The sequence below is a fragment of the Thalassophryne amazonica genome, chromosome 15 (assembly GCF_902500255.1).
Source record: "Thalassophryne amazonica chromosome 15, fThaAma1.1, whole genome shotgun sequence".
NCBI classification, from domain to species: Eukaryota; Metazoa; Chordata; class Actinopteri; order Batrachoidiformes; family Batrachoididae; genus Thalassophryne; species Thalassophryne amazonica.
Window position 1 is genome coordinate 74,328,652 of NC_047117.1, and position 22,211 is coordinate 74,350,862.

The following is a 22,211-nucleotide window of genomic DNA, read 5'->3' on the forward strand; positions in this document are numbered from 1 at the left end:
GAAAATTCAGGAATGAGATCTGGAATTCTTCTACCGCTCCATACAAAGCTTTGGCCCAGGAGCAGAAGTAGGGTTTCAGAAAATTAATAAAGTAATTGGCACAGCTACTTTGTAGCTCAGACACCAGCGCCCTTCCAGACATGGCCGTCATATTTGGGAGTGCCAAAATAAATAAATAAATACATAAATAAATAAAAATTGAAGTTTTTCCCAGTTCATAAACTCCATTTGCTTTTTTCAGGTTTTTTGCTGTATGGTGTGCACTGTATTTTTTTTTTTAAAAACCTGTTTGTTTGTTTTATATGAAGTGTTGCCAGAAATCTGTGCATCAGTTATCTGATTGTCTTTTTGTACATTTTATAGAAAAAATAAAATCATTTGTATACATGACTGTAACCCATTGTCAAGTGAGATACATGTTGTCAAATAGTGTGTGTGTGATGGTAAAAAAAAAATCTGAAAACATAAATGTCCTTCACATGATTAAAAGATGGTGTTCTTTGCACATATGAACAGAACCCACCTCCATATGTGCACCAAATTTGATGGACATGGGAGGGAGGGGGTCCAAATGTTGTCCTTTGAGCCCCAATGGCCACGACCTTTTTGAGAACACACCCATTCAGGGTAATTGTGGTTTGACTGTCATCCACATGTCAAGTTTGGCTAAATGACCTGGGTGTCATAGGGGAGCAAAGAGATAAAGGTTGCTCACATTTTATTAATGACATACCTTTGTGATGTCATATGAGGGCGGCAATCGAAATTAGATCCACTTTGCTGACGTCAAAATCATTTAAAAGTGTAAACTTCGTTCAGATTTCGGTTTGAAAGTACTGCATTAAAGGAACGCTATTAGACGCTGTACCCGGTAGGTGGCAGACGTGAGTTCATACGTTTTCCCCACATCCTGTTTGGGAAAACGTGATTGTTCAGTCAGATTGATTTTGCACTGTCTGCTTTCCACTATGTTTTCGACTTTAGAACGAGCGGGCTCAAGTTGTCCGAATTTGTTGTTCGGATTGAGCCTGTCATTATTTTGTGTTTCTGGGGAGAAAGTGCCGGAGCAGCCCTCCGGGGTGATCCACGAGCTCCGGACGCTCCTGACCGAGGTGGCCGCCGACGGCAGGGCTTACCTGGACAGACTGGCCGGGGAACAGACGGTGTTGTCGGTGCAAAAGGTGCGACATGGAATGTTTATAAAGGGACCAACATATGCACTTTAATGAATTGAATGCTTAATACGTTAATATATGACAGCCAAAGAAATATCGCGATATTTAGATGTGTGGACGTTTTTTTGCGAGACAAGGACTGTGACAATTAACACAGCATTAACAGAGGTTAAGTTAATGGATATCTTGAAACACTAATTATACAATTTATTATTAGTTGTGTCATCTTAATTTTAATGCCAAATTATTTGCAAGATTAGATTTCAGGCAGTCGCCTTTAAATACAAAATTCATGATATGCTGTTGGTGGTGGTCTTTTGGCTGCTTGCAGTTGTCATGGGCCAGCACCCCGCCACCCCAGAGTTTATTTATTTTTTGAAATTAGTATTATTTCATTTGTATGTCAGTCATTTTGGTGCAGCTGCAGCACTAGAACGATGGCTTTCCCTCAAACAATTTTTTGTGGAATAAGTTTTTTTTTTTTTTTTTTTTTTTCGGGAAGTGATTTGACACGGTATTAAAGTGATTACGTGATTTAAAGTGATTTACGTAACGGGAGGTCAGCTGACAACAAGACCTGCTAGGCTTCACTTCTGCGATCTGTCGAGGTCGTGTGCATGTTAGAGGTGGACGGATCGATCCTAATATCGATACCAACGCTGGTATTGATATTGAACGATCCTCGTGTAAAAAGATCAATACTCGGGTTTTTTTTCTGTCCCGCACGCACTGACTGCCGCGCACACAGATTCATCAAAGTCTACTCTCTTTCTGTAAGAGCAGTGCTGCTTTGTGTCACACAACACAGAGCAGCGCACCCTTGTTTTGTGGTTTGTCAGCCCTCTATCTCAGGAGATTTTGTTTTAAGTTGTGTTTAGTGATATTTTTTAACAAAAATGTTGATTGTGATAAAGTATTTTGTTGTCACGTACAATGTTTGGCGAAATTCTATCCTAGGTCTTTTGGATCCTTTGGATCTATGAAGCTTAAATATGAAAAAGCATCGGTATCGATATTGGCAATACTGGGCCTGTATTTACTTGGTATCGGATCACTACCAAAATTCCCGGTATCGCCCACCTCTAGTGCATGTATTTCATGCGCATGTGTGCGTATGGCTGCATGCAAGTTCATAATATAAAAGGTAAGTCCCTTCGGCTGCTCCCTTGTTTGCACTCGGGGTCGCCACAGCAAATCCAAGGTGGATCTGCATGTTGAATTGGCACAGGTTTTACACCGGATGCCCTTCCTGACACAACTCCACATTACATGGAGAAATGTAGCAGGGGTGGGATTTGAACCCGGAACCTTCTGCACTGAAACCAAGCGCATTATCCACTTGGCCACCACCCCTGCATGCAAGTTCATAATATATGAACGCATATTTGGAAACGTCCAGCAGGTGGCAGTGTTCAGCATGTTTTCAAAACGCACACTGTTGGATCCTCATATTGCTGTAAAGGGGCCAGATTGCATTGCATTGGCTTAGGGTTTGTAGGTATGTTTAGTCACAGCGTTGTTTTCATTGTGTACATAAAGATACATTGATGAAGGATTTGTATATTGATAGATGGTCCTTAACTTGTCCTGTAGATTCTGGTTTTTGCACCTCCTCCCAGCTACACATCACTGTTGAATATTGAGTGTCATTTTAACTTTGTCTGTTCATATTGTTGCATGCAGTTTTTGTAGTGCTTTCTGTATAAAGTACATAATTATCTGCAGTGTCTTTGTTATAAATGCTTACAGTCAGTAATATTTCGACTCCCCTCCCTTTTGAGGCTTCAGTCACTTTACTTTTTATTTCTGGAGCATTGAGGCTGTGTGATGATCACGTTGCTTCCAGGCTTGTTTTGGCCTGTTTGGAATCCCAAAGCTTTAATATTGTTTCTTTCTGTTTGCGCCTTCTAGGCTTTTGCTCAAGTTGTGGGTGTTGTGGCAGCAGGCGTGGCCAGTGGTCTTAACGTGCTCTCGCAGTACGTCACTCATTTTCTGCAGACGGCTGGAATCCAAGGTAAATGTCAGCGGTTAAAGGAGATGTTGTATCGAAATCATAACAACTTTGATTTAAGCTGTTAATGACCATCTGATGATACACCTGGATTACTTTGTCCACTTCTGTGACCGGTCTCAGAGTATATGGCATTCGCAACAAACACCTACGGAGACTGTCAAAAACAAAGTACTCGTTTTTTGGAGTGTTTTTGACAGCGTTTACATAGCTTTAAGGAAAACATCCCAGTGTGCGCTTTAGTACAATGTAGCTGCTAACGGTAAGAACAGAGCTGCAAATTAATTGCAAAGTTTACATAACTGTGATGTCATGTTAAGATGACTCATTTTTAAATGATGTAGCCACTCTCCACTGTGAGAAGACTTAGTGCACGTGCACGGCCATCATGAAGGCAGCCTGTTAAAAACTGTCTGCTAGAGGCTCAGCATTGTGCATGCTTATAAGTGTTGTCATCAGTATAACTGTGAGAAATCTAAGAAATACACCTATGTGGTCAGTCTGAAAAACAGCGGAGAGTTCTGCGTGCACATTAAAACAGTGTGCTGCTCTGCACACATCAAGATCTGATATATTGCTATAATGGGGTTAAAACCGTGTGCTGCTCCGGCACAGGTAACAGACTCCACACATATCAAGATCCAAAATCTGACAGATTCTCTCAAAGTAAAATGAAAATAAAGCCCATCAACTCCACCGAGGAGAACAAAATACAAAAGGGGGGGGGGAAAACTGAACAGGGTGCTCACCCACTTGAAGAATGTCATCATGATTGACATCTTTAAATACACTCAACAAAAATATAAACGCAACACTTTTGGTTTTGCTCCCATTTTGTATGAGATGAACTCAAAGATCTAAAACTTTTTCCACATACACAATATCATCATTTCCCTCCAATATTGTTCACAAACCAGTCTAAATCTGTGATAGTGAGCACTTCTCCTTTGCTGAGATAATCCATCCCACCTCACAGGTGTGCCATATCAAGATGCTGATTAGACACCATGATTAGTGCACAGGTGTGCCTTAGACTGTCCACAATAAAAGGCCACTCTGAAAGGTGCAGTTTTGTTTTATTGGGGGGGATACCAGTCAGTATCTGGTGTGACCACCATTTGCCTCATGCAGTGCAACACATCTCCTTCGCATAGAGTTGATCAGGTTGTCAGTTGTGGCCTGTGGAATGTTGGTCCACTCCTCTTCAGTGGCTGTGCGAAGTTGCTGGATATTGGCAGGAACTGGTACACGCTGTCATATACGCCGGTCCAGAGCATCCCAAACATGCTCAATGGGTGACATGTCCGGTGAGTATGCCGGCCATGCAAGAACTGGGACATTTTCAGCTTCCAAGAATTGTGTACAGATCCTTGCAACATGGGGCCGTGCATTATCCTGCTGTAACATGAGGTGATGTTCTTGGATGTATGGCACAACAATGGGCCTCAGGATCTCGTCACGTTATCTCTGTGCATTCAAAATGCCATCAATAAAATGCACCTGTGTTCTTCGTCCATAACAGACGCCGGTCCATACCATAACCCCACCGCCACCATGGGCCACTCGATCCACAACATTGACATCAGAAAACTGCTCACCCACATAACGCCACACATGCTGTCTGGCTTCTGCCCTGAACAGTGTGAACCGGGATTCATCCGTGAAGAGAACACCTCTCCAAAGTGCCAAACGCCAGCGAATGTGAGCATTTGCCCACTCAAGTCGGTTACGACGACGAACTGGAGTCAGGTCGAGACCCCGATGAGGACGACGAGCATGCAGATGAGCTTCCCTGAGACGGTTTCTGACAGTTTGTGCAGAAATTCTTTGGTTATGCAAACCGACTGTTTCAGCAGCTGTCTGAGTGGCTGGTCTCAGACGATCTTGGAGGTGAACATGCTGGATGTGGAGGTCCTGGGCTGGTGTGGTTACACATGGTCTGTGGTTGTGAGGCTGGTTGGATGTACTGCCAAATTCTCTGAAATGCCTTTGGAGACGGCTTAGGGTAGAGAAATGAACATTCAATACACGAGCAACAGCTCTGGTTGACATTCCTGCTGTCAGCATGCCAGTTGCATGCTCCCTCAAATCTTGCGACATCTGTGGCATTGTGCTGTGTGATAAAACTGCACCTTTCAGAGTGGCCTTTTATTGTGGGCAGTCTAAGGCACACCTGTGCACTAATCATGGTGTCTAATCAGCATCTTGATATGGCACACCTGTGAGGTGGGATGGATTATCTCAGCAAAGGAGAAGTGCTCACTATCACAGATTTAGACTGGTTTGTGAACAATATTGGAGGGAAATGGTGATATTGTGTATGTGGAAAAAGTTTTAGATCTTTGAGTTCATCTCATACAAAATGGGAGCAAAACCAAAAGTGTTGCGTTTATATTTTTGTTCAGTGTAGCTTTGACAGAGGTTGATGAATAAATGGTGGACCTGCTTCTAAATCAGAACCAGTGGGTCCACAATCAGTGTAGAGAAATGATCATTTTCACACCCTCGGAAACAGCGAAACAGGCCTACTGCTGCGTCATTACTTTAGCGACGCTGTTCCAACGCTGGTGAGAAGTGCATTTTTTTTTTTTTTTTATAAAGATCTTTGGAGGTATGAATTGATCTGTGGCATGTAAAATGAGAATCGATTAAAAATTGGCAAATCGATCTTTTCAACCCAGCACTAGCAACGTGTCCTTTAAGTGACTTTTATGATTTTGGGCTTGCTTTGGGTAAGCGTCAGATTTCATAACGGGCCAGTCACTAATCCATCCCCCAACACTTTGTATTACTTATTTGTGGGGGCTGAGGGACATGTCATCTACTGATCTTGTTTATCTAGAGCTTGGTCACTCATCTTTGATTAGACATCTTTTATTTTGATGTCAATGCTTGAAATATTAGATTTTTTTTCTTTGTCAGGATGCAAGAATGTTTAGGTTTTCTTTAAATAGCTGAAATCTTCAGGATCGGTCCAGAAAATATGTAGAATTGCATAACAAACATCCCTAAAAATCCCCCGTGTGACTTTTTCGAAATCAAAGACACCATCCAAAATGGCCGCCATTTCAAGTTTGACTCTCTCTCTCTCTCTCTCTCTCTCTCCTTTTTTTTTTTAACGTATCTTCACTTCTGGAAAGTTTAGGATTAAGAACTCAATTTAAGCATCTAAATATGTTTTAGGGCATATGAAACTCTTTACCATGATTATCTATATATATTTTAAATGTAAATTCCTGAGATAATGTTTATATTTTAATGTTTTTGGTGGTGTGCCAAATATGTGAAACCTGACTGAAAGAATAACTAATCTAAAGGGGAAATTATATGCAAATCAGAAATTACTTAAAAAAAATATACATACAATGGCACGCACTATGGAATTCCGATATGGCCACCATCTTAATTTGTGACATTTCCAGTACTCAAAACCTCTAGATAATCAATACGACAAGTGTCTCCTGTCTTAATACATACATTTAGATATGTAAGTTAGACTTTCGACCTTTCTAGAAGCCAAGATGTGTGTTAAAAAAAAAAAAAAAAAAAAAAAGTGACATAGGAGCCATTTTGGACACTATGATTTTGAAAAAGCCACAACGTGGATTTTCCAAGACATTTAGTATGTGATTCTACAACTACTAAATAGCTTCTGGGCCTATCCTAAAATATCCAGCTTGTTCTGCAGACTTCCTCTATATTTTATGCTAAACTCTTGGATTACACTGTGACTTGAATTGACTTGTTGGTCATGTCTGTCTCTGCGTACGTGCTGGCGCCCACTAGAGGCTAGGCAAGAGAGTAAAGTCAACCTCCAAGATTTTTTATTTTCAACAGGATTTTTGGATTCCAGAATTGCCAGAGGTCAGATATTTTGGTGAAGGTCAAGGTCATTGGGGTTATAAGTAATATTGCTGTAGTCCTTAATGTCTTCATGTCCATGGTCACTGTTAACTAGCTGGGTTAAAGGAAAACTGATAGATGATTGGATGCTGCAAACCTGCACTTTTTTCTATGTGTCCCTTGTTTCCACAGTCAGCCTCCCTGTGGACAGAGTCACAGCAGACGGGGTGATCTTCGTCACCCAGTGGGTTTTTGTGGCTCTCATTGGCTACTGGCTGATATCCCTCGTCTTTCAATTGGTTGCCTCGGCTCTGCGGGAGGTCCTGTGGCTGGTGAAGGTGGGTGCGGCCTTGTTCTGTTTTGGACTCATCCTAAGAGATCACGACGCTGGCACAGTAACCATGGCCATCCGTCTGGGAGTCCTAGTGTGCGTCTGTGTCCTCTTGGGTGTCGGGTCCAGGGGGGGCGGAGCTGTGGCTGATAAAACCGCTCATCTGGAGGATGAGGTGAGGATCCTACAGCGAAGACTGAGAGAGATGGAGAAGCGGAGGAGGATGGAGGAGTGAGCAGGACTTCACGTTCTGTGCTTTTTGGCAGCTGCCAATAAATTTTGGCGATTTCACAATTTTGTCGTAACCCAACAAGAATAATTCATTGATTGTGACGGGTCTCCCTAAAAATATTTCAGTTTCTTGATATCTTTGTGTAAACTGGCTTTGGAAAAGGAGACTCCAGAAACAAGTCGCCTGGAGGAGAAAAACCTTTGAAACCATACACATTTCCATGATGAAGGTCTGGAGCCAGAAAGTGTTGGTTTTTACACGTTTTAATAAAGGTTTTGTTCTCCAGACAGCACGTGATCTCTGCCAAGTGCTGCTCCTCTGCGTCTGACTCTTTGACTTGATGGAAATGTGCTGCAGTCGGTTTTTGTTGATGACTGGAAGCGCCATCGACATGTCCACACGCTCTGTTACATAAATGTTTTTACCGTTAAACAACGTGGACGCTCAGGAAACCAAAGAGCTTTTAGTTGCGCTGCTGTTAAAATTTTTATTTTTACAAAATGCACATAAATATTCTTACTTTGTTTTCTGAATAATCTCTTGCGGAGACTTGCAATAATGTCCAGTAGAGGTGGGAAGTCCGACACTGATGGCTGCTTTGTGTCTGGTGTTAACCATTTCGCAAAAATAATAATGCTAATCTCAGGACAGAGTGGTGGGTGTTGTATTGTATTCTTCGTGGAAGTGTCACTGATGTGATTTGTGTTCAAGAAAAATGACATATTAGAAAGGGGGCATCCTTTTTTATCTTCGACAGCTATATCATGTTTTGTTTTAAAGTTCCTCGTTCCGACATGTCGGCTTTGATTGAAGTAAGCGGAAGTCTGAAAGTATAATATGTTGCTTTGTGCCTTCTGTAACATTTATTAGCTTGACCGTTTGTTCTAATCTCACAGCTGTAACTCTTTGGGTGCGTTTGCTGTAACGCAGTGCATTTTTGTTTGTATGCAGCAACAGGACTTAAATTTCTGTGTAAAAGGTATTTGGGGTAGAACATTTTTAACAACCTTTCACAATAAGGGTCAGAGTCAAAGATTGAAATTGTCTTTTTTTTTTTTTTTTTTTTAAAGGTGAATTTGTAATTACAAATATTCTGCGATAAGAATAAAATCAGTTTATATTATCGTCACGTGTCTGATTATAAGAGTTTTTTGAATTTTCTGGAAAGCTGAGCCAGTCTTTTCGAGCTGATTTTCTGTGTTTTGCATATTGCTGTCTGAGCGCCCCCCCCCCCCGTTATTTTTTTTAAATCATTATTTTGCATGAAATCTATTTATAACATGCTTTCATGTTGTACAGTCACATTATATCATTTAACATATGCAGTGTGGCAACCAGATTATGCAGAGTTTTTCACAAATTAAAATACTGTAAAAAGAACAATACAAACGGTACACTATAGAATTCACACTGACAAAAAATAACTGCACTGTTTAATTCAAAATTTGTTTAAATAATCAAATTCAATTCCATTTATTTACAGTATGTAGCACCAAATCACAGTGTCTCCCCAAGGGTTAGGTCACACCTTCACACACAGCACGAACAAGTAGGAATCGGGGCGAATCATGGCGAAACAGCCCGCACGAAAATATCGAGCCGACTTTGGGAGGTACATGTGGTCGGCAAGGTGTGAACGAGCCACGGATTTGTGCACGCTCATGCGCGTGCACAAAACTGGCAGCTGAAGCATGTGGCACCACATCGCGCAGCTGCTGTGGAAAAAAAAAAAGAAAAGCATGCCACCCACAGGATTCGAACCTGCAATTCACAAAAGCTCTGACTGCCAGCCAGAAATTTTACCACTGCACTACCATTTCTGTCCTATAAAAGTTGCGAAAAATGCCTGAAATCAACAAGGAGATAAATGTATTTAAAAAATAAATAAATAAATAAAAGCACACACCATTAAAAAAAAACAAAAAAAATACGGCATTTTATTCAATCCTTCTTATCGAGCGGACAATACAAGTATGAACCGTCTGTTCCTCTGTAGAGGACAGTCATGAAATGACATGAATCAAGCAGTGCAATCTTATCATGTCCACATCTGCTGGCCTGGTGTGTCCTGTGGACGGCGCATTGCAGGACAGACACCGCGTCATGTGGAACAGAGCTCACGTGGTTGATGTGACATTCAGATCACCTGCTGCATGTTGTGATCTGACCGTCCATTTCACCTGGGACAGCCTGTCAATGTGTGCGCTCATTCGCTGGAGCCTGTCGCAACAGCGATATATATTTTTATGTATGTCCACGTGAGGACAGCAAGCAGACACGTGGATGTCAGTGGACAGCTGTTACTTCGTATCTGTCCAAACACGGTACGTGTTCCCCAGCCGTGACGTCCAAAACCAGAGATCTCAACAGTTGCTGTTGTCACCAGCCACACCCCCTGTCAGTTCAGCGCACACACCGTGTCACTCTGTTATGTGATCAATAGTTTATTTGTTATGTAATTATGTATGTAGGTAGTGTAGGACTTAGAAATATACTTGTCCTGGCTATGGTCTCTGTGTTTGTACTGTGACATGTCATGTGCACTGAGCCGTCATTTGTGTCTCTCTTCAGCAGCTGGGAGGTACTTCACCGTGCTGTGTGTGTTCTTGACGTGGCTGTCCGCCCCACGTGATCATATCTGTACAAACATATAAGCATTCTGTGTAAGTGTGCTCCCCCCTGTATGGCACATGTGTAAAGGGGAGCGGGGGGTGCAAAAAACACACGTGCGAGACACATGCACCATGTGCGTTACTACTTGCAATGTTGTGCCCCCACAAGAGTGGCACTTGTGGGGGCACTTACACAAATTTCACATCCAGCTCACAAGTGATCGTTTGCGGACTGTTTTTGTGCTGACAGTGCAAATGGTCACACATTTTCTTAGTGTCAGGCGAGCAGTCTTCGATGTTCATGTGTGACACCTGGAATTTGGCCAATACCTGCTGCGAGAGGGATCAAATGGGCTCTCACAGGGCACACTCTGTCTTTCAGCCTCTGGTGTGCGCATATAGTTGTAGTGACACATGTACGAGGCGTTGGAGGCAGCTACGATTTTTCACGAGTGGCATGCAATTCCTCCTTCGTGCACTAGTCGGCTTAAAACGTGTTATGTGTGAAGGGGCCCTAAACAAATGTTTTTGCGTTTTTATGTTGCCTTCTCCGCACCTTAGTAGTTGGTGCTGTTGCTTCAGAGATAGGTCTGCGACACCCCCTCCTGGTTTATCCTGGAGTTTCCATGTTTGTGTGCCTTCCAGATTCCTCCCACTTCCAAAGACATGCAGGTTCTGTGACTTGGTGGTGCTGAGTTGACCGTAGGTGTGAGTGAGAGTGGGAATGTGTTGGCCTTGTGATGGATTGGCCTCCTGGAGAACATTTTATGAGCTTCTACTTGCAGCATATGTGTTAAATGAACCTGATGACTGTGCAAAGGACTTGCACAGTTACCCTTGAAGGTTATATAGGTATATCCTGTTACTGTAGGCTCTGTACTGACATAGATTTGAATTGCCATTACTGTTATCTGCTCAACTTGGGCGCTTGCGGAAAGTGACAAACGGCGACTGTTTGTCACCCACGTTTGTATTTAATGTGGCTGTATGTTATGCAGTAGACAGTAGAATGAAACTGGCAAGAAGATGATTTGCTTCTGTTGAATTCATTATCGCTTCTGCACAGAAATGTTCAATTTAATAAAAAAAAAACAACACAATACTCACTGACAGGACACTTTATTAGGTGTAAAATCATATGTAATAATACTGTACATCACAACATACGGTACGTCCTGAAAGTATTCACAGCGTTTCACTTTTTCCATATTTTGTTGTTAAGCATTATTCTAAAATGGATGAAATTCAATTTTTCCCCTCAAAATTCTTCACACGATACCCCATAATGACTGTGAAAAAAGTTTTTTGAGATTTTTGCAAATTTATTAAAATACGTAAACCAAAGAAATCACATGTACATAATCAACCAACCTACTTAATTTGTTAAGCACTTAAATAACCACAGTGGACCAAAGTGCTCCACAGAAGAGTAAGTATTCACAGCCTTTGCCATGAAGCTCAGAAATGAGCTCAGATGCATCCTGTTTCCACTGATCATCCTTGAGATGTTTCTACAGCTTAATTAGTCCACCTGGGGTAAATTCAGTTGATTGGACATGATCTGGAAAGACACACATCTGTCTACATATAAGGTCCCACAGTTGACAGTGCATATCAGAGCACAAACCAAACATGAAGTCAAAGGAATTGTCTGTAGACTTCTGAGAAAGGATTGTCTTGAGGCACAAATCTGGGGAAGAGTGCAGAAACACTTCTGCTGCTTTGAAGGTCCCAACAAGCACAGTGGCCTCCATCATCCATAAATGGAAGAGTTCGGATCCACCAAGACTCTTCCTAGAGTTGGCCACCCACCTAAACTGAGCAATCAACGGAGAAGGCTCTTAGTCAGGGAGGTGACCAAGAACTGGATGGTCACTCTTGTCAGAGCTCCAGCATTCCTCTGTGGAGAGAGAACCTTCCAGAAAGACAACCATCTCTGCAGCAATCCACCAATCAGGCCTGTATAGTAGAGTGGCCAGACGGAAGTCACTCCTAAGTAAAAGGCACATGGCAGCCCACCTAGAGTTTGCCCACCTGAAGGTCTCTCAGACCATTAGAAACAAAATTCTGTGTTCTGAAACAATGAATGAACTCTGGTGTGAATGCCAGGCGTCATATTTGGAGGAAATCGGGCACCATCCCTACAGTGAAGCATGGTGGTGGCAGCATCATGCTGTGGGGTTGTTTTTCAGCAGCAGGAACTGGGAGATGAGTCAGGATTGAGGGAAAGATGAATGCAGCAATGTACAGAGACATCCTGGATGAAAACCTGCTCCAGAGCACTCTTGACCTCAGGCTGGGGCGACGGTTCATTTTTCAGCAGGACAATGACCCTAAGCACACAGCCAAGACATCAAAGAAGTGGCTTCAGGACAACTCTGTGAATGTCCTTGAGTGGCCCAGCCAGAGCCGAGACCTGAATCCAACTGAACATCTCTGGAGAGATCTGAAAATGGCTGTGCACCGACGCTCCCCATCCAAACTGATGGAGCATGAGAGGTGCTGCAAAGAGGAATGGGCGAAATTGACCAAAGATAGGCACATCGAGCTTGTAGCATCATATTCAAGAAGACTTGAGACTATAATTTCTATCAAAGGTGCATCAACAAAGTACTGAGCAAAGGGTGTGAATACTCATGTAGATGTGATTTTAGGTTTTTTTTTTTTGTTGTTTGTTTTGGGTTTTTTTTTTTTTTTTATACATTTACAAAAAATTTAAAAAATACTTTTTCATGTTGTCATTATGGGGTGTTGTGAGTAGAATTTTGAGGGGAAAATTAATTTACTCCATTTTAGAATGAGGCTGTAATATAAAATGTGGAAAAAATGAAGTGCTGTGAATACTTTCCGGATGCACATGGCAAATACAGGAAAATACTGGCTTTAATGTATTTTTCAGTGCTTTATATTTCACTATCATCCAACAAAAATGAATATATGTCCTTTGGCTGATTACATGAAAAACACTGGCCGCACAGTTGCTCCTTTGTGATGTGGCAGAAGCTGGATTTTTCTCGGCTTTCCCAGTTGGAGTTCCAACTTCAGCTTAATAAAAATTGATTACAAATAATGAGTTCTTCCTAATCCTGGTCTGTCCAAATCTGCTGAGTTTAAAAAGTCAGCTGTGGGGTGTGCAGTGAGTGGATTAAAATCCACAAAAGAAAGCCCTTCTTTTGTTTCTGGAATGCTGGAGGGAGAAAAAAAATAATCAAAATTTTATTTTGAGGATAATGGAGCTGTGTGCGATTTGATTTGAATTCATGTTTTCTTGCACTCAAAGTGACTGCTGAGCTGTGTTTAAAATCAGTTTCCAGCTTCGTTGAGGTTGAATGAATTTCTGCAAAGGACTCTAACACCAGACCATTTGCCCCCCACCCCGTTATTAAAAAGTACAAAACGAGAGGTAGGAAGATGCATTAGTGTACACAGAAACAAAGGAACCAAAATATCCATAATACGAACGACAACATGAACATCAGTGGTTACATTAAAACAATAGTTTAAAGACACCGGTTAAAAAAAACTTCCAGTGAAACAAATGTGTAGTAAAACTAACGAGAAATCACCTCCCGCTGAGGGGGGTAAAGGCACTGCATTTAGAACATCTGAAAACTTGGATGGTTGCATCTCAAAACCTGGTGAAAGCGCAGCCTTATTCATCAGCTGCCACTGGGGTGTTAGGGGGCCCGTTCTTATGCAACGCACCCGAAAGAGTAAAGATGTATTGAACCTGAAGTTCAGGAAGAACAAAAACTCAATATACAAAGATAATGTATCAAAAAGCTCCAAGGAGATAAACGGTAAAATTACTGTTTTAGTGTAAATCCTTCTGTCTGCAGCACAGATTCTGACAACCAGATTTTATGAGCCTTTTTCCCCCCCAACTTAAAAAAATACCCTGTTGAGATTTATTCATGTCTACATAAAAAAATAAAAAATAACTAGATCAAAAGTCTTCAGACAGCACAGGAGTGCTACACCTATATTTCTGTTCAACTTATTTATATAGAGCCAAATCAGAGCGTAAGTCACCCTAAGACGCTTCACAAGGGTAATGTGTCAGGAAACTTGTGGGTTTTAAACAGTCACATTCACCAGCAATTTAATAAATCAAGTCTTTTCCCTGAAAATAACACTTTGCCTACCTAGTAGCACAGGGCTGGAAATTTGATCTTGATCGCCGATCAGTTGTAGCCAAAATCAAATCGCTCCCCTGAAGAGCTTTTAAGAAACAGGAGATTAAAAGAGTTAACCTGCTAACAGACAAACACAGGAGGAAACGTTACCTCCTCGGTGAATAAGGCATTTAGCTTTGTGAGAACGGTGTGTACTTTCCCACTATGGTTGAAGTGACCCAAACTTGTCAGGTTACCATTTATTCCAGAAGAGCGATTTCAGTCTTTTTTTTAACCCACTTCAATTTATTTCATTCATACAGCGCCAAATCACAACAAAGCTGCCTGAAGGCGCTTCACACGTGTAAGATCTAACCTTACTGACCCCTAGAACAAGCACACACGCGACCGTGGTGAGGAAAAACTCCCTGATGATGATGTTAAGGAAGAAACCTCAAGCAGAGGTTCCCTCTGGGCAGCCATTTCCTTTGATCCTTTATCATTCTTTCCTTTGATGCATTACATTAAAGGAAATGCGTCAAACATGAACTGCAATCAAAAGGCATGGACTTGGGTGAGTCCATACAAACAAACATCTGTGAGAAACCAGAATTTTCACTTTGCAGCAGATTTCTCTTTTCCTAAATGACAAGTGAACAGAACCCACGCTGTACTGACATTAAACAGGTCTGTGCAAAATTCAGACGTGGCTCAAATAAAGTTCTTGTAATTTCAGTCGAGTTTTGAGTAGAGGAAACCAACAGGATGACTTCTAACCTTCTGAACTGTGCACAGCCCTGACTTTAACACTGCGCTGAACCTATAACAAAACACTTTCACTCCTTGTACCTGCTTTGAAAATTAGGTGCATAAAGAACGGTTTCTTGCCTACAAGCTGAGTAGCAGCCTACTGATTGAATTCTAGTAACCTGTACACAGATTAACCGCTCATTTCACCAAATGGCACAAACAAGACCAAGAGTTCAAACCATTTTCACTTAAAGGGATCATATTGTGCAAAATTATTCTTGCTAAATATTCTCAAAGTGCCATCATTCTGACATTAAACTGCTAAAACCAAAGTTTCATCCAGAACCAGCTCGCGTCATGCTTCCATAGCATAAGTCATGGAACTCCATATGCGGATTTCCTGCTGACTCCTTTACAACACAATCACAGGAAGAGAGGGCATGGCTTGTAGCAACTCCATTTCGTTTTGTAGGCACCATATTTAATAATTTATTCTCAGTGAATGAAGGTTTTGAATGCAGCCTGTTGGATTTGTTTTCAAACCACTTGTTGAACTGTTAGCTTACAGAAAAGGTGAACAATGTGACCCCTTTAAGCGATCAAACATCAAGCAAGGCAAGGAGGCAAAGTAATATAGTACAGGAACCCATACTGGCCACAGAGGGGCGCTGCAACATGAGAAAGAAGATGGGGAGGAAGTTTTTGCAGGAATCACAATAACTAGAGGAAGTTGGTGGATGATTTTTCTCCATCAATCTGGAACTTATATGCTACATCATAGGAGGTGAGCGGTTCCGTGGAGAAGGGAGGCACAGGAGCCTGAGGAGAAGGTGCAGCTTCAGCCTGAGAGGCAAAGGAAGCAGAAGGTACACAATAAGCCTTCGATTGTGTCTTTCCTTGCATGTATTTACAGTGTTATTCATGATCCTTTGTCAAGTGTTCACATACTTTGTGAGAAACACGTGACAAAACAAGAACCATCAGGCCAAAAGTCACAGTATGTTTGAGATGGAGTACCGGTGTTGGCGCAGTTAGTGAGGAGGCAACAGGTGAGGAAGCTGTACTGGTCATATTTGGGTCTGACTTCACAGGTTCAGTGGCTGCTGGAGGTGGAGGTTGAGTGTTATACATCACTGGACCTGACGTGTAGCCCTGGAAATGCACACAGATCTGATAGTCCACCAAATGTCCACATTTAACCTGTGGGTCCATTCCATAAAACAGGATTACCAAATAAACCAGGCTTATTTCAAATAAGCCTGGTTTATTTGGTAATTCAGTTCCTTTCTATGGACAAGTGTGTAACTAATCACATGTAGTCAATTTAAAGGGGACATTTAACACTTTTCAACTTGGCTCAAATTTTTAGAGTTTTTGGGGTCTTTTTTTTATGTGCACAAAAAAAAATAAATTGGTGCATTATTGATTGAGAACCAAAGTGGTTCATTATTGATTGAGAATGCAAACACTGTCATGAGCTAACCAGCTAGTTTTTGTAATGGCTTGGGGCAAGCTAAAAACACTGAATAAACCACTTCCTTGTTGCCACTGAACAAGCAATAATATCATTATTAGATGTGTCTGGTAGCACGGAGAAGGTCCCTACAGAGGTAAACCTGCATGTTTACCAAATTAAATCTTAGGAAAATTTTATATAACTACAATTCCACAGTTAGCCACCATACTTGGCACGGCATTCCTCCTCTGGTGCTGCTGTCCACTAAGGCACTAAAAGTCGACTACTGATAAGGGGCTGTGTATGACAAAACGAGTCCATCCTCGACATTTCAGCTCGTAATGCCTCAGTGGACAGCAGAGCCGAGGGACGCATTAAGGTTACTGGCTAGCGGTATAATTGCTTGTTTTTAAAAAAGTTTCTTTAACATCCTTTTCATGCTACTGGACACTTCTAATGACATTTTAGCTGCTAAACAAAATGAGATGTATCTAAAATCAACTAATTTCATACCTAAGAAGAACAAAAAATGAGCATATGGCTGCAACACATAAAAATGTAGAATAAGTGAAAGAGTAAAAATTCTGAATGCACACACTGTGCAAATGAATTACTTAACCACACAGATTATTAGTCATAGACAACATAATGTGCAGCTATTTACTGTTCTGTGCATCTTACATAAAAATGTAATTGCGAAAATACAAGTCACATCAATAATTTCTGCACAGACACGATAAGACTGGACTCTGAAACAAACTATAGGCACTTAGGTTTGGCAGAGGCATGTGATCACTAACGGTCTGCCATCAGAATGACCTATACAACATTTTGTCTTTTTAAAATATGATCATTTTAAAAAGCTGAAAAAACAAAAAACATCTCAGACATCTAACTAATTTCCACAGTGTCAAAAACAGTTTTTTAGACTTGAAAGATGCAGCATATCTTTAGTCAAGTCTCCATGAAGTCTCCTTGTGCCTTTTACTTCCAGAGCACAAGAACTGGAACTGACACATTCTTCATGGTGATGGACTGGATCTGTTTAGACGTCAGCCACAGCGTGTGGACAGATAAAATAAGGTGCATTTAAAGAGATAAACTATACCACTGGAGCTGCAGGGGCAGGTGCAGGGGGGTACTGGTTCCACTGTTGACCAGCAGGGGGGTAAGCAACATTCTGAGGGGGGTAGGCTGGGTTGAAACCCTGCAGAGGAGATAATCAGGAGCTTGATTTGTAAACAATGAAATGGAATAGAGCACAACAGCAAATCTAGAGAATATTAAAACACGGTGGAAAACTTGTGGACCAAGCTTTAAGTGCGACACTGACTGGGGAGGGTGCAGGTGCATTCCAGTGTCCCGGGCCAGTGCTTTCAGGTGGTGCGTGAGCTGCAGGACCCTAACACACACACAATTATATAAGGAAAATTATTTATTTCAGCATTACAGAGGTAATAATCATCACTTACAAAATTTGTATAAACAGAATTGCACACACATTGATACCTACCATACTGGGGTTGGGACCAGGGTAGTATTGCTGGAAAAATAAATACACATTACTTCATTTTTTTTAGATGGACAGCTATCTCCTGTAAATACCACAAAATGCTGAATGTTGCAAAGGATCATGGCAGGACAAAAGCCAGGACTGAGCCTACATGGATGATGTATGTGACACATGAGAAGAACGGTTTACACGCTGCAATGTAAGCAAAGTGGAAGTAAACTAACAAAAAAAAATAGGACAAGACTGAGGGAAAGCTGCAAAAAGGCCATGAGTGGAAACAGTTCATGAAAATTAAACAGAATGACAGAGGTAAACAACGTACAAAAGATAGCAGAAGCGAAAGCCTGTGAAGTAAATGCTTATGCAGAGATGGAGAACAAATTTGTTTTGGCCATGAAGCCGGATGTGAAAATCCTGAAGATTGTCGGTATTTTTGAATCAAATAATGGCATCAGAAAATTATTCACTGCTCTGAAATGTTCAAAATGCCAAACACAACAGCTTTTTATATAAAAGGATTTACAGTTTTGAAAGACTCAAAACAAGGGTGACCAGGCATCCCCAATTACCAAAGACAGTCCCGGGTTTCCATGGCCTGCCCCTGACTGGGGCTGTCCACTGAAATGTCTCTTTCTTAAGTACAAGTTAAAACCAGACCAGAAAGAAAGACCAGGCACAAGAACAGATGGGCAAACATCACCCAGTGTGCTCATTTTAACCAGCAGAGGGGGCTGGTTGCTTGCTACAGCAGCTTCATCACTTTTCTTCTTCTCTAGTAGAGTCGACCAGAAATTACCAATCAAGTGAAACCACAGCATCACCACAAAAGTCCTTTCCAGCCAGCACATCATCAAAAATTAGAATCAGGGGAAGGGTTAAAGGACTTAGGAGTCATAGTCCTATGTGATAGCTCGTTGATCTATATGTATACGACTACAAAATTAGTACATAATTTTTAATTAACTCCACCGAGGAGGTAATGTTTAATACTGAACTAATTTTCATTCAATTTGGTGAAAGGATGCAAAATGATCTTTTTGATTTAAAAAAAAAGTCATATGGGAAGTGAAAGAGCTGTTTTGGAAAACGATTCAGTGATTTGAAACAATTGCCTCAGAAAAAAGATTCAGTGTTTGAAACAGCCCGACAACCAGCCCTGAATTGGGCCAGATACTGGCCTCTCTCTCCTAGCCTGTGATTGGTTGGCGGCTGAGACACTGACGTCAGCCCATGTGTCAGCCTCACGTTGATGTGGCGCAAGTGCTGCTCTGCTATTGGTCATTTAGGAACGGGAATTCCAGCGCTGCTCTCCTATTGGTCATTATCCAGCCCAATTTATAGCCGGACCGGTTCTCGGGCTATATTTGAAACACCGCTGTGGCAACACCAAGTGAAGAGTGCATGTTTAAGCACTGTGAAAGATAAATTGTCAGATAACATCATCTGTCATATATTTGAGTAAACCTCTTGGTGAAATTCTATTGTACCTGCATTAATGGTAAATGTCCACCAGGTGGCAAAATTGCTCCATTTCAAGATCCTTGGGTGAACTCAAACATGGCCAACCTGCTGCTTATATTGGTAGATGTTGAATCCTCATCATCCCTACAGCCATTAAATGCTTTGTTTGTTTTTTAAATGCCTTTTGCTCTAAACAGTATGTTTATATGCAGAGCTAATTTGTAAAATGATGCTTTCAAATGATCTCACCGGTCTTGGGGTGTTGTATGGAGGACAAGGCCCCTGGGGGCCACTGGCAGGAGGATGGAGCATGACTGTATGAGCCTAGAGACACACAGAAGGTAAAACAATTTTTCAGTGTTAAACATTTTGTTGGTGTGATTAAAAAAAAAAAAAAGATGTATTAATGCCCATCAGAACCAGACGAATCATTTGACCTGGATAATGTCATGCAGTTTGATAGATAATGAGGTGATGGTAGCTCATTTCATTAATTTCTGGATTAAGTAGAGAAATTGCAGGTCAGACAAGCAAGAAAACCCAAGACCTATTCAGTGTGACGCTACAGTGCCAACCGCTGCTACACTGTTGCCACATTCAGCTCTGTTCTTTCTCTCTCACTGTCAGTTACAGTGCCCCCTAGTGACATGAAATGGTATCAGTATTCAAGATCATTGCATCGTCTTTCAACGGAAATTAATATTTGATGTAAATAAATATGGTAAATTGATACTGATCTTCCCGTCTGACTGGATTTAGGGTGATTTCCACCAGGTGGCGGGTACCAGTTGTACCTGCGTTGATGCAGTGGTGGCTTTCTGTCTGAAAATCTTCTTGCGAAAGCAGCAGCAAAGGCCGGCCGGGATCCCAAGCAGTACAAGGAGTCCCGTCAGAGCGCTGGAGTAATCATGATGGTCTGCGGCAAAAAAACAAAAAAAAACAAAAGACAGTGAGATCTTTAAGACAGCTGACTGACAGTTACGATGTGTGCGTTTTAATAGCAAAGCCTATTAATGGGCCACTGTTTAATCAGTGTCAATAAAACACACTCAACGCTTCAGCGGTTTTTATCACAGTCGTTCCCAAACTTAAGAACACCACAGCCTGCTTTGAAATTTGAAAATCTACTGGAACCCACCCAACCCTTTAATCACAGTTTTGATCTACATGAGACTTAACTTAATATAAGCACTGATCAGCCAGAACATTGTGACCACCTGCCTAACACTGTGTAGGTCCCCCTTTTCCCACCAAAACAGCCCTGACCTGTCGAGGACACTGTCGCCAGTTCACCAGTTTTCTTTATTTGGAGCATGTTTTGGTAGTTGTTGAACACTACATGCTGGGAACATCGCACAAGAGCTGTAGCTTTGGAGATGTTCTGTCCCAGTCATGTAGCCATCATAGTCTGGCTCTTGTCAAAGTCAATCAAGTCTTTATGCGTCTCCCGTTTTTTTTCTGCTTCCAACACATTATCCTCAAGGACAAACTGTTACGTTGCTGCCAAATGTATCTTACACCATGACAAGTGCTGTTGTAATAAGATAACCAGTTATTCGTTTCACCTGTCAGTGGTCACAGTGTTATGGCTGATCAGTGTTTATGCGGAAATGAAGAATAACCTTTATTACGTCTCATTACATTTTAAAATCTTAAATATTTTTTTGTGATTTTAAACTTCATTGCAAAGTGAACATCAAATGCATTTTTATTTATTTCATTTTAATGACCTTCCGCGGGCCACCTGCAGTACAGACATGGACCACTAGAGGTCTGCAGCACACACTTTGATAATCTATATGCGAAGGGACAGCTGTATGTGTGTATGTCCCTCTCCTGTCCAAATGGCACCTCAGTCATCTGGGACAGGTGGATGTTGATAGATTAGCTTTGTTGGTGAAGATGAAATTTTCTCTAAATCAAACCGGCCTGCAGCGGGTAATCAGCCCATTTTAACTAATTAAAAAGATTTTTTTTTTTTTCCTTGGAAGGAGTGACTATAATTACAGGGGTGGGGTTTTTTATCTGGATGAGATGATTTTCTGCAGATCTTCCATCACTCTGCTGTCCGTGTGTCAGCAACCTGGACAACAAGAATGCTCGCTTTTCTGAAGCCACTTCAGCTGATTTATAACTGGACGAGTTTCTCACCAGACAACACTCATGGAAGGTGTGTGGTGCTGCACTGATGCACTCTGCTCGTGCCACGTGATAATTGGAGAATCAGAATCACCTTTATTGTCATTGCACAATAAAGCAGTACAACAATATTTGCTTGTCCATCATCAAAAACCATGCCCACCCTCACACATAACTTACACACACACACACACACATATGTCAATAAATATTAAGACCATCAGGAGATGGGGGGAGTGAGGTGAGCTCAGAAACCTCTAAATTACACCTCTGGCCCTGATGGTGGCGCTGTGGTGGTATAAACTTCCAGAGTTGACCTGGGGTCTACAGCTTCCTCCAGAGCGGGTTTTTGGCCTCTTTTGTGACACTTTGCCCATCGCTTCCTCCACTTTTTGGTGCCCAAAACAGAAGTATCAGTAACTGTCAAGATGCGGTGGATGCAGAGGTGCTGTGGAGAGCAAAGGCCTCAGAGGTGCACGGAACGCTGGCGAGTGCCGATATGACGGCTGAGCAGAGGCTGTTGCTGATGTTTGAGGAGGGGACAACTGAGAGGTAACTGACTGTAAAACTGAC

The 22,211-nt window shown here is 41.7% G+C and overlaps 2 protein-coding genes and 1 long non-coding RNA gene across 3 annotated transcripts in view; 1 reads left to right on the top strand and 2 right to left on the bottom strand.

Annotated features, from left to right (window-relative positions):
* Window positions 1-525: 525 nt before the first annotated feature.
* tmem109 (transmembrane protein 109) lies at window positions 526-8,640 on the top strand. Its single transcript, XM_034187614.1, has 3 exons — window positions 526-1,181; window positions 3,087-3,189; window positions 7,222-8,640. Exons 1-3 carry the CDS (start codon window positions 969-971, stop codon window positions 7,593-7,595), a joined length of 690 nt encoding a protein of 229 aa, XP_034043505.1. The 5' UTR covers window positions 526-968; the 3' UTR covers window positions 7,596-8,640.
* LOC117525689 lies at window positions 3,225-11,754 on the bottom strand. The gene is made up of 3 exons (XR_004565120.1): window positions 11,545-11,754; window positions 6,612-6,618; window positions 3,225-3,235 (listed from the first exon to the last, which is right to left on the bottom strand). It is a non-coding gene; the product is annotated as an uncharacterized LOC117525689 (long non-coding RNA).
* A 3,521-nt stretch (window positions 11,755-15,275) lies between these two features.
* The window catches only part of wu:fc21g02, a 40,938-nt gene continuing 34,002 nt past the window's right edge, over window positions 15,276-22,211 (bottom strand). The window contains exons 8-14 of the mRNA XM_034188274.1: window positions 20,294-20,415; window positions 19,749-19,823; window positions 18,039-18,068; window positions 17,859-17,927; window positions 17,634-17,732; window positions 16,087-16,221; window positions 15,276-15,912 (exon numbers count right to left, since the gene is read on the bottom strand). Coding sequence (XP_034044165.1) covers window positions 15,790-15,912; window positions 16,087-16,221; window positions 17,634-17,732; window positions 17,859-17,927; window positions 18,039-18,068; window positions 19,749-19,823; window positions 20,294-20,415 — 653 coding nt within the window. The 3' untranslated portion in view covers window positions 15,276-15,789. The remainder of the gene's footprint in view (window positions 15,913-16,086; window positions 16,222-17,633; window positions 17,733-17,858; window positions 17,928-18,038; window positions 18,069-19,748; window positions 19,824-20,293; window positions 20,416-22,211) is intronic.

What these genes read in the sequence shown, in the direction of transcription:
- tmem109 (XM_034187614.1), top strand. Translation starts at nt 969, where the DNA reads ATGTTTTCGACTTTAGAACGAGCGGGCTCAAGTTGTCCGAATTTGTTG. An exon ending in CGGTGTTGTCGGTGCAAAAG is followed by an intron (nt 1,182 to 3,086) that starts GTGCGACATGGA and finishes TGCGCCTTCTAG; the next exon opens with GCTTTTGCTCAAGTTGTGGG. An exon ending in GCAGACGGCTGGAATCCAAG is followed by an intron (nt 3,190 to 7,221) that starts GTAAATGTCAGC and finishes TTGTTTCCACAG; the next exon opens with TCAGCCTCCCTGTGGACAGA.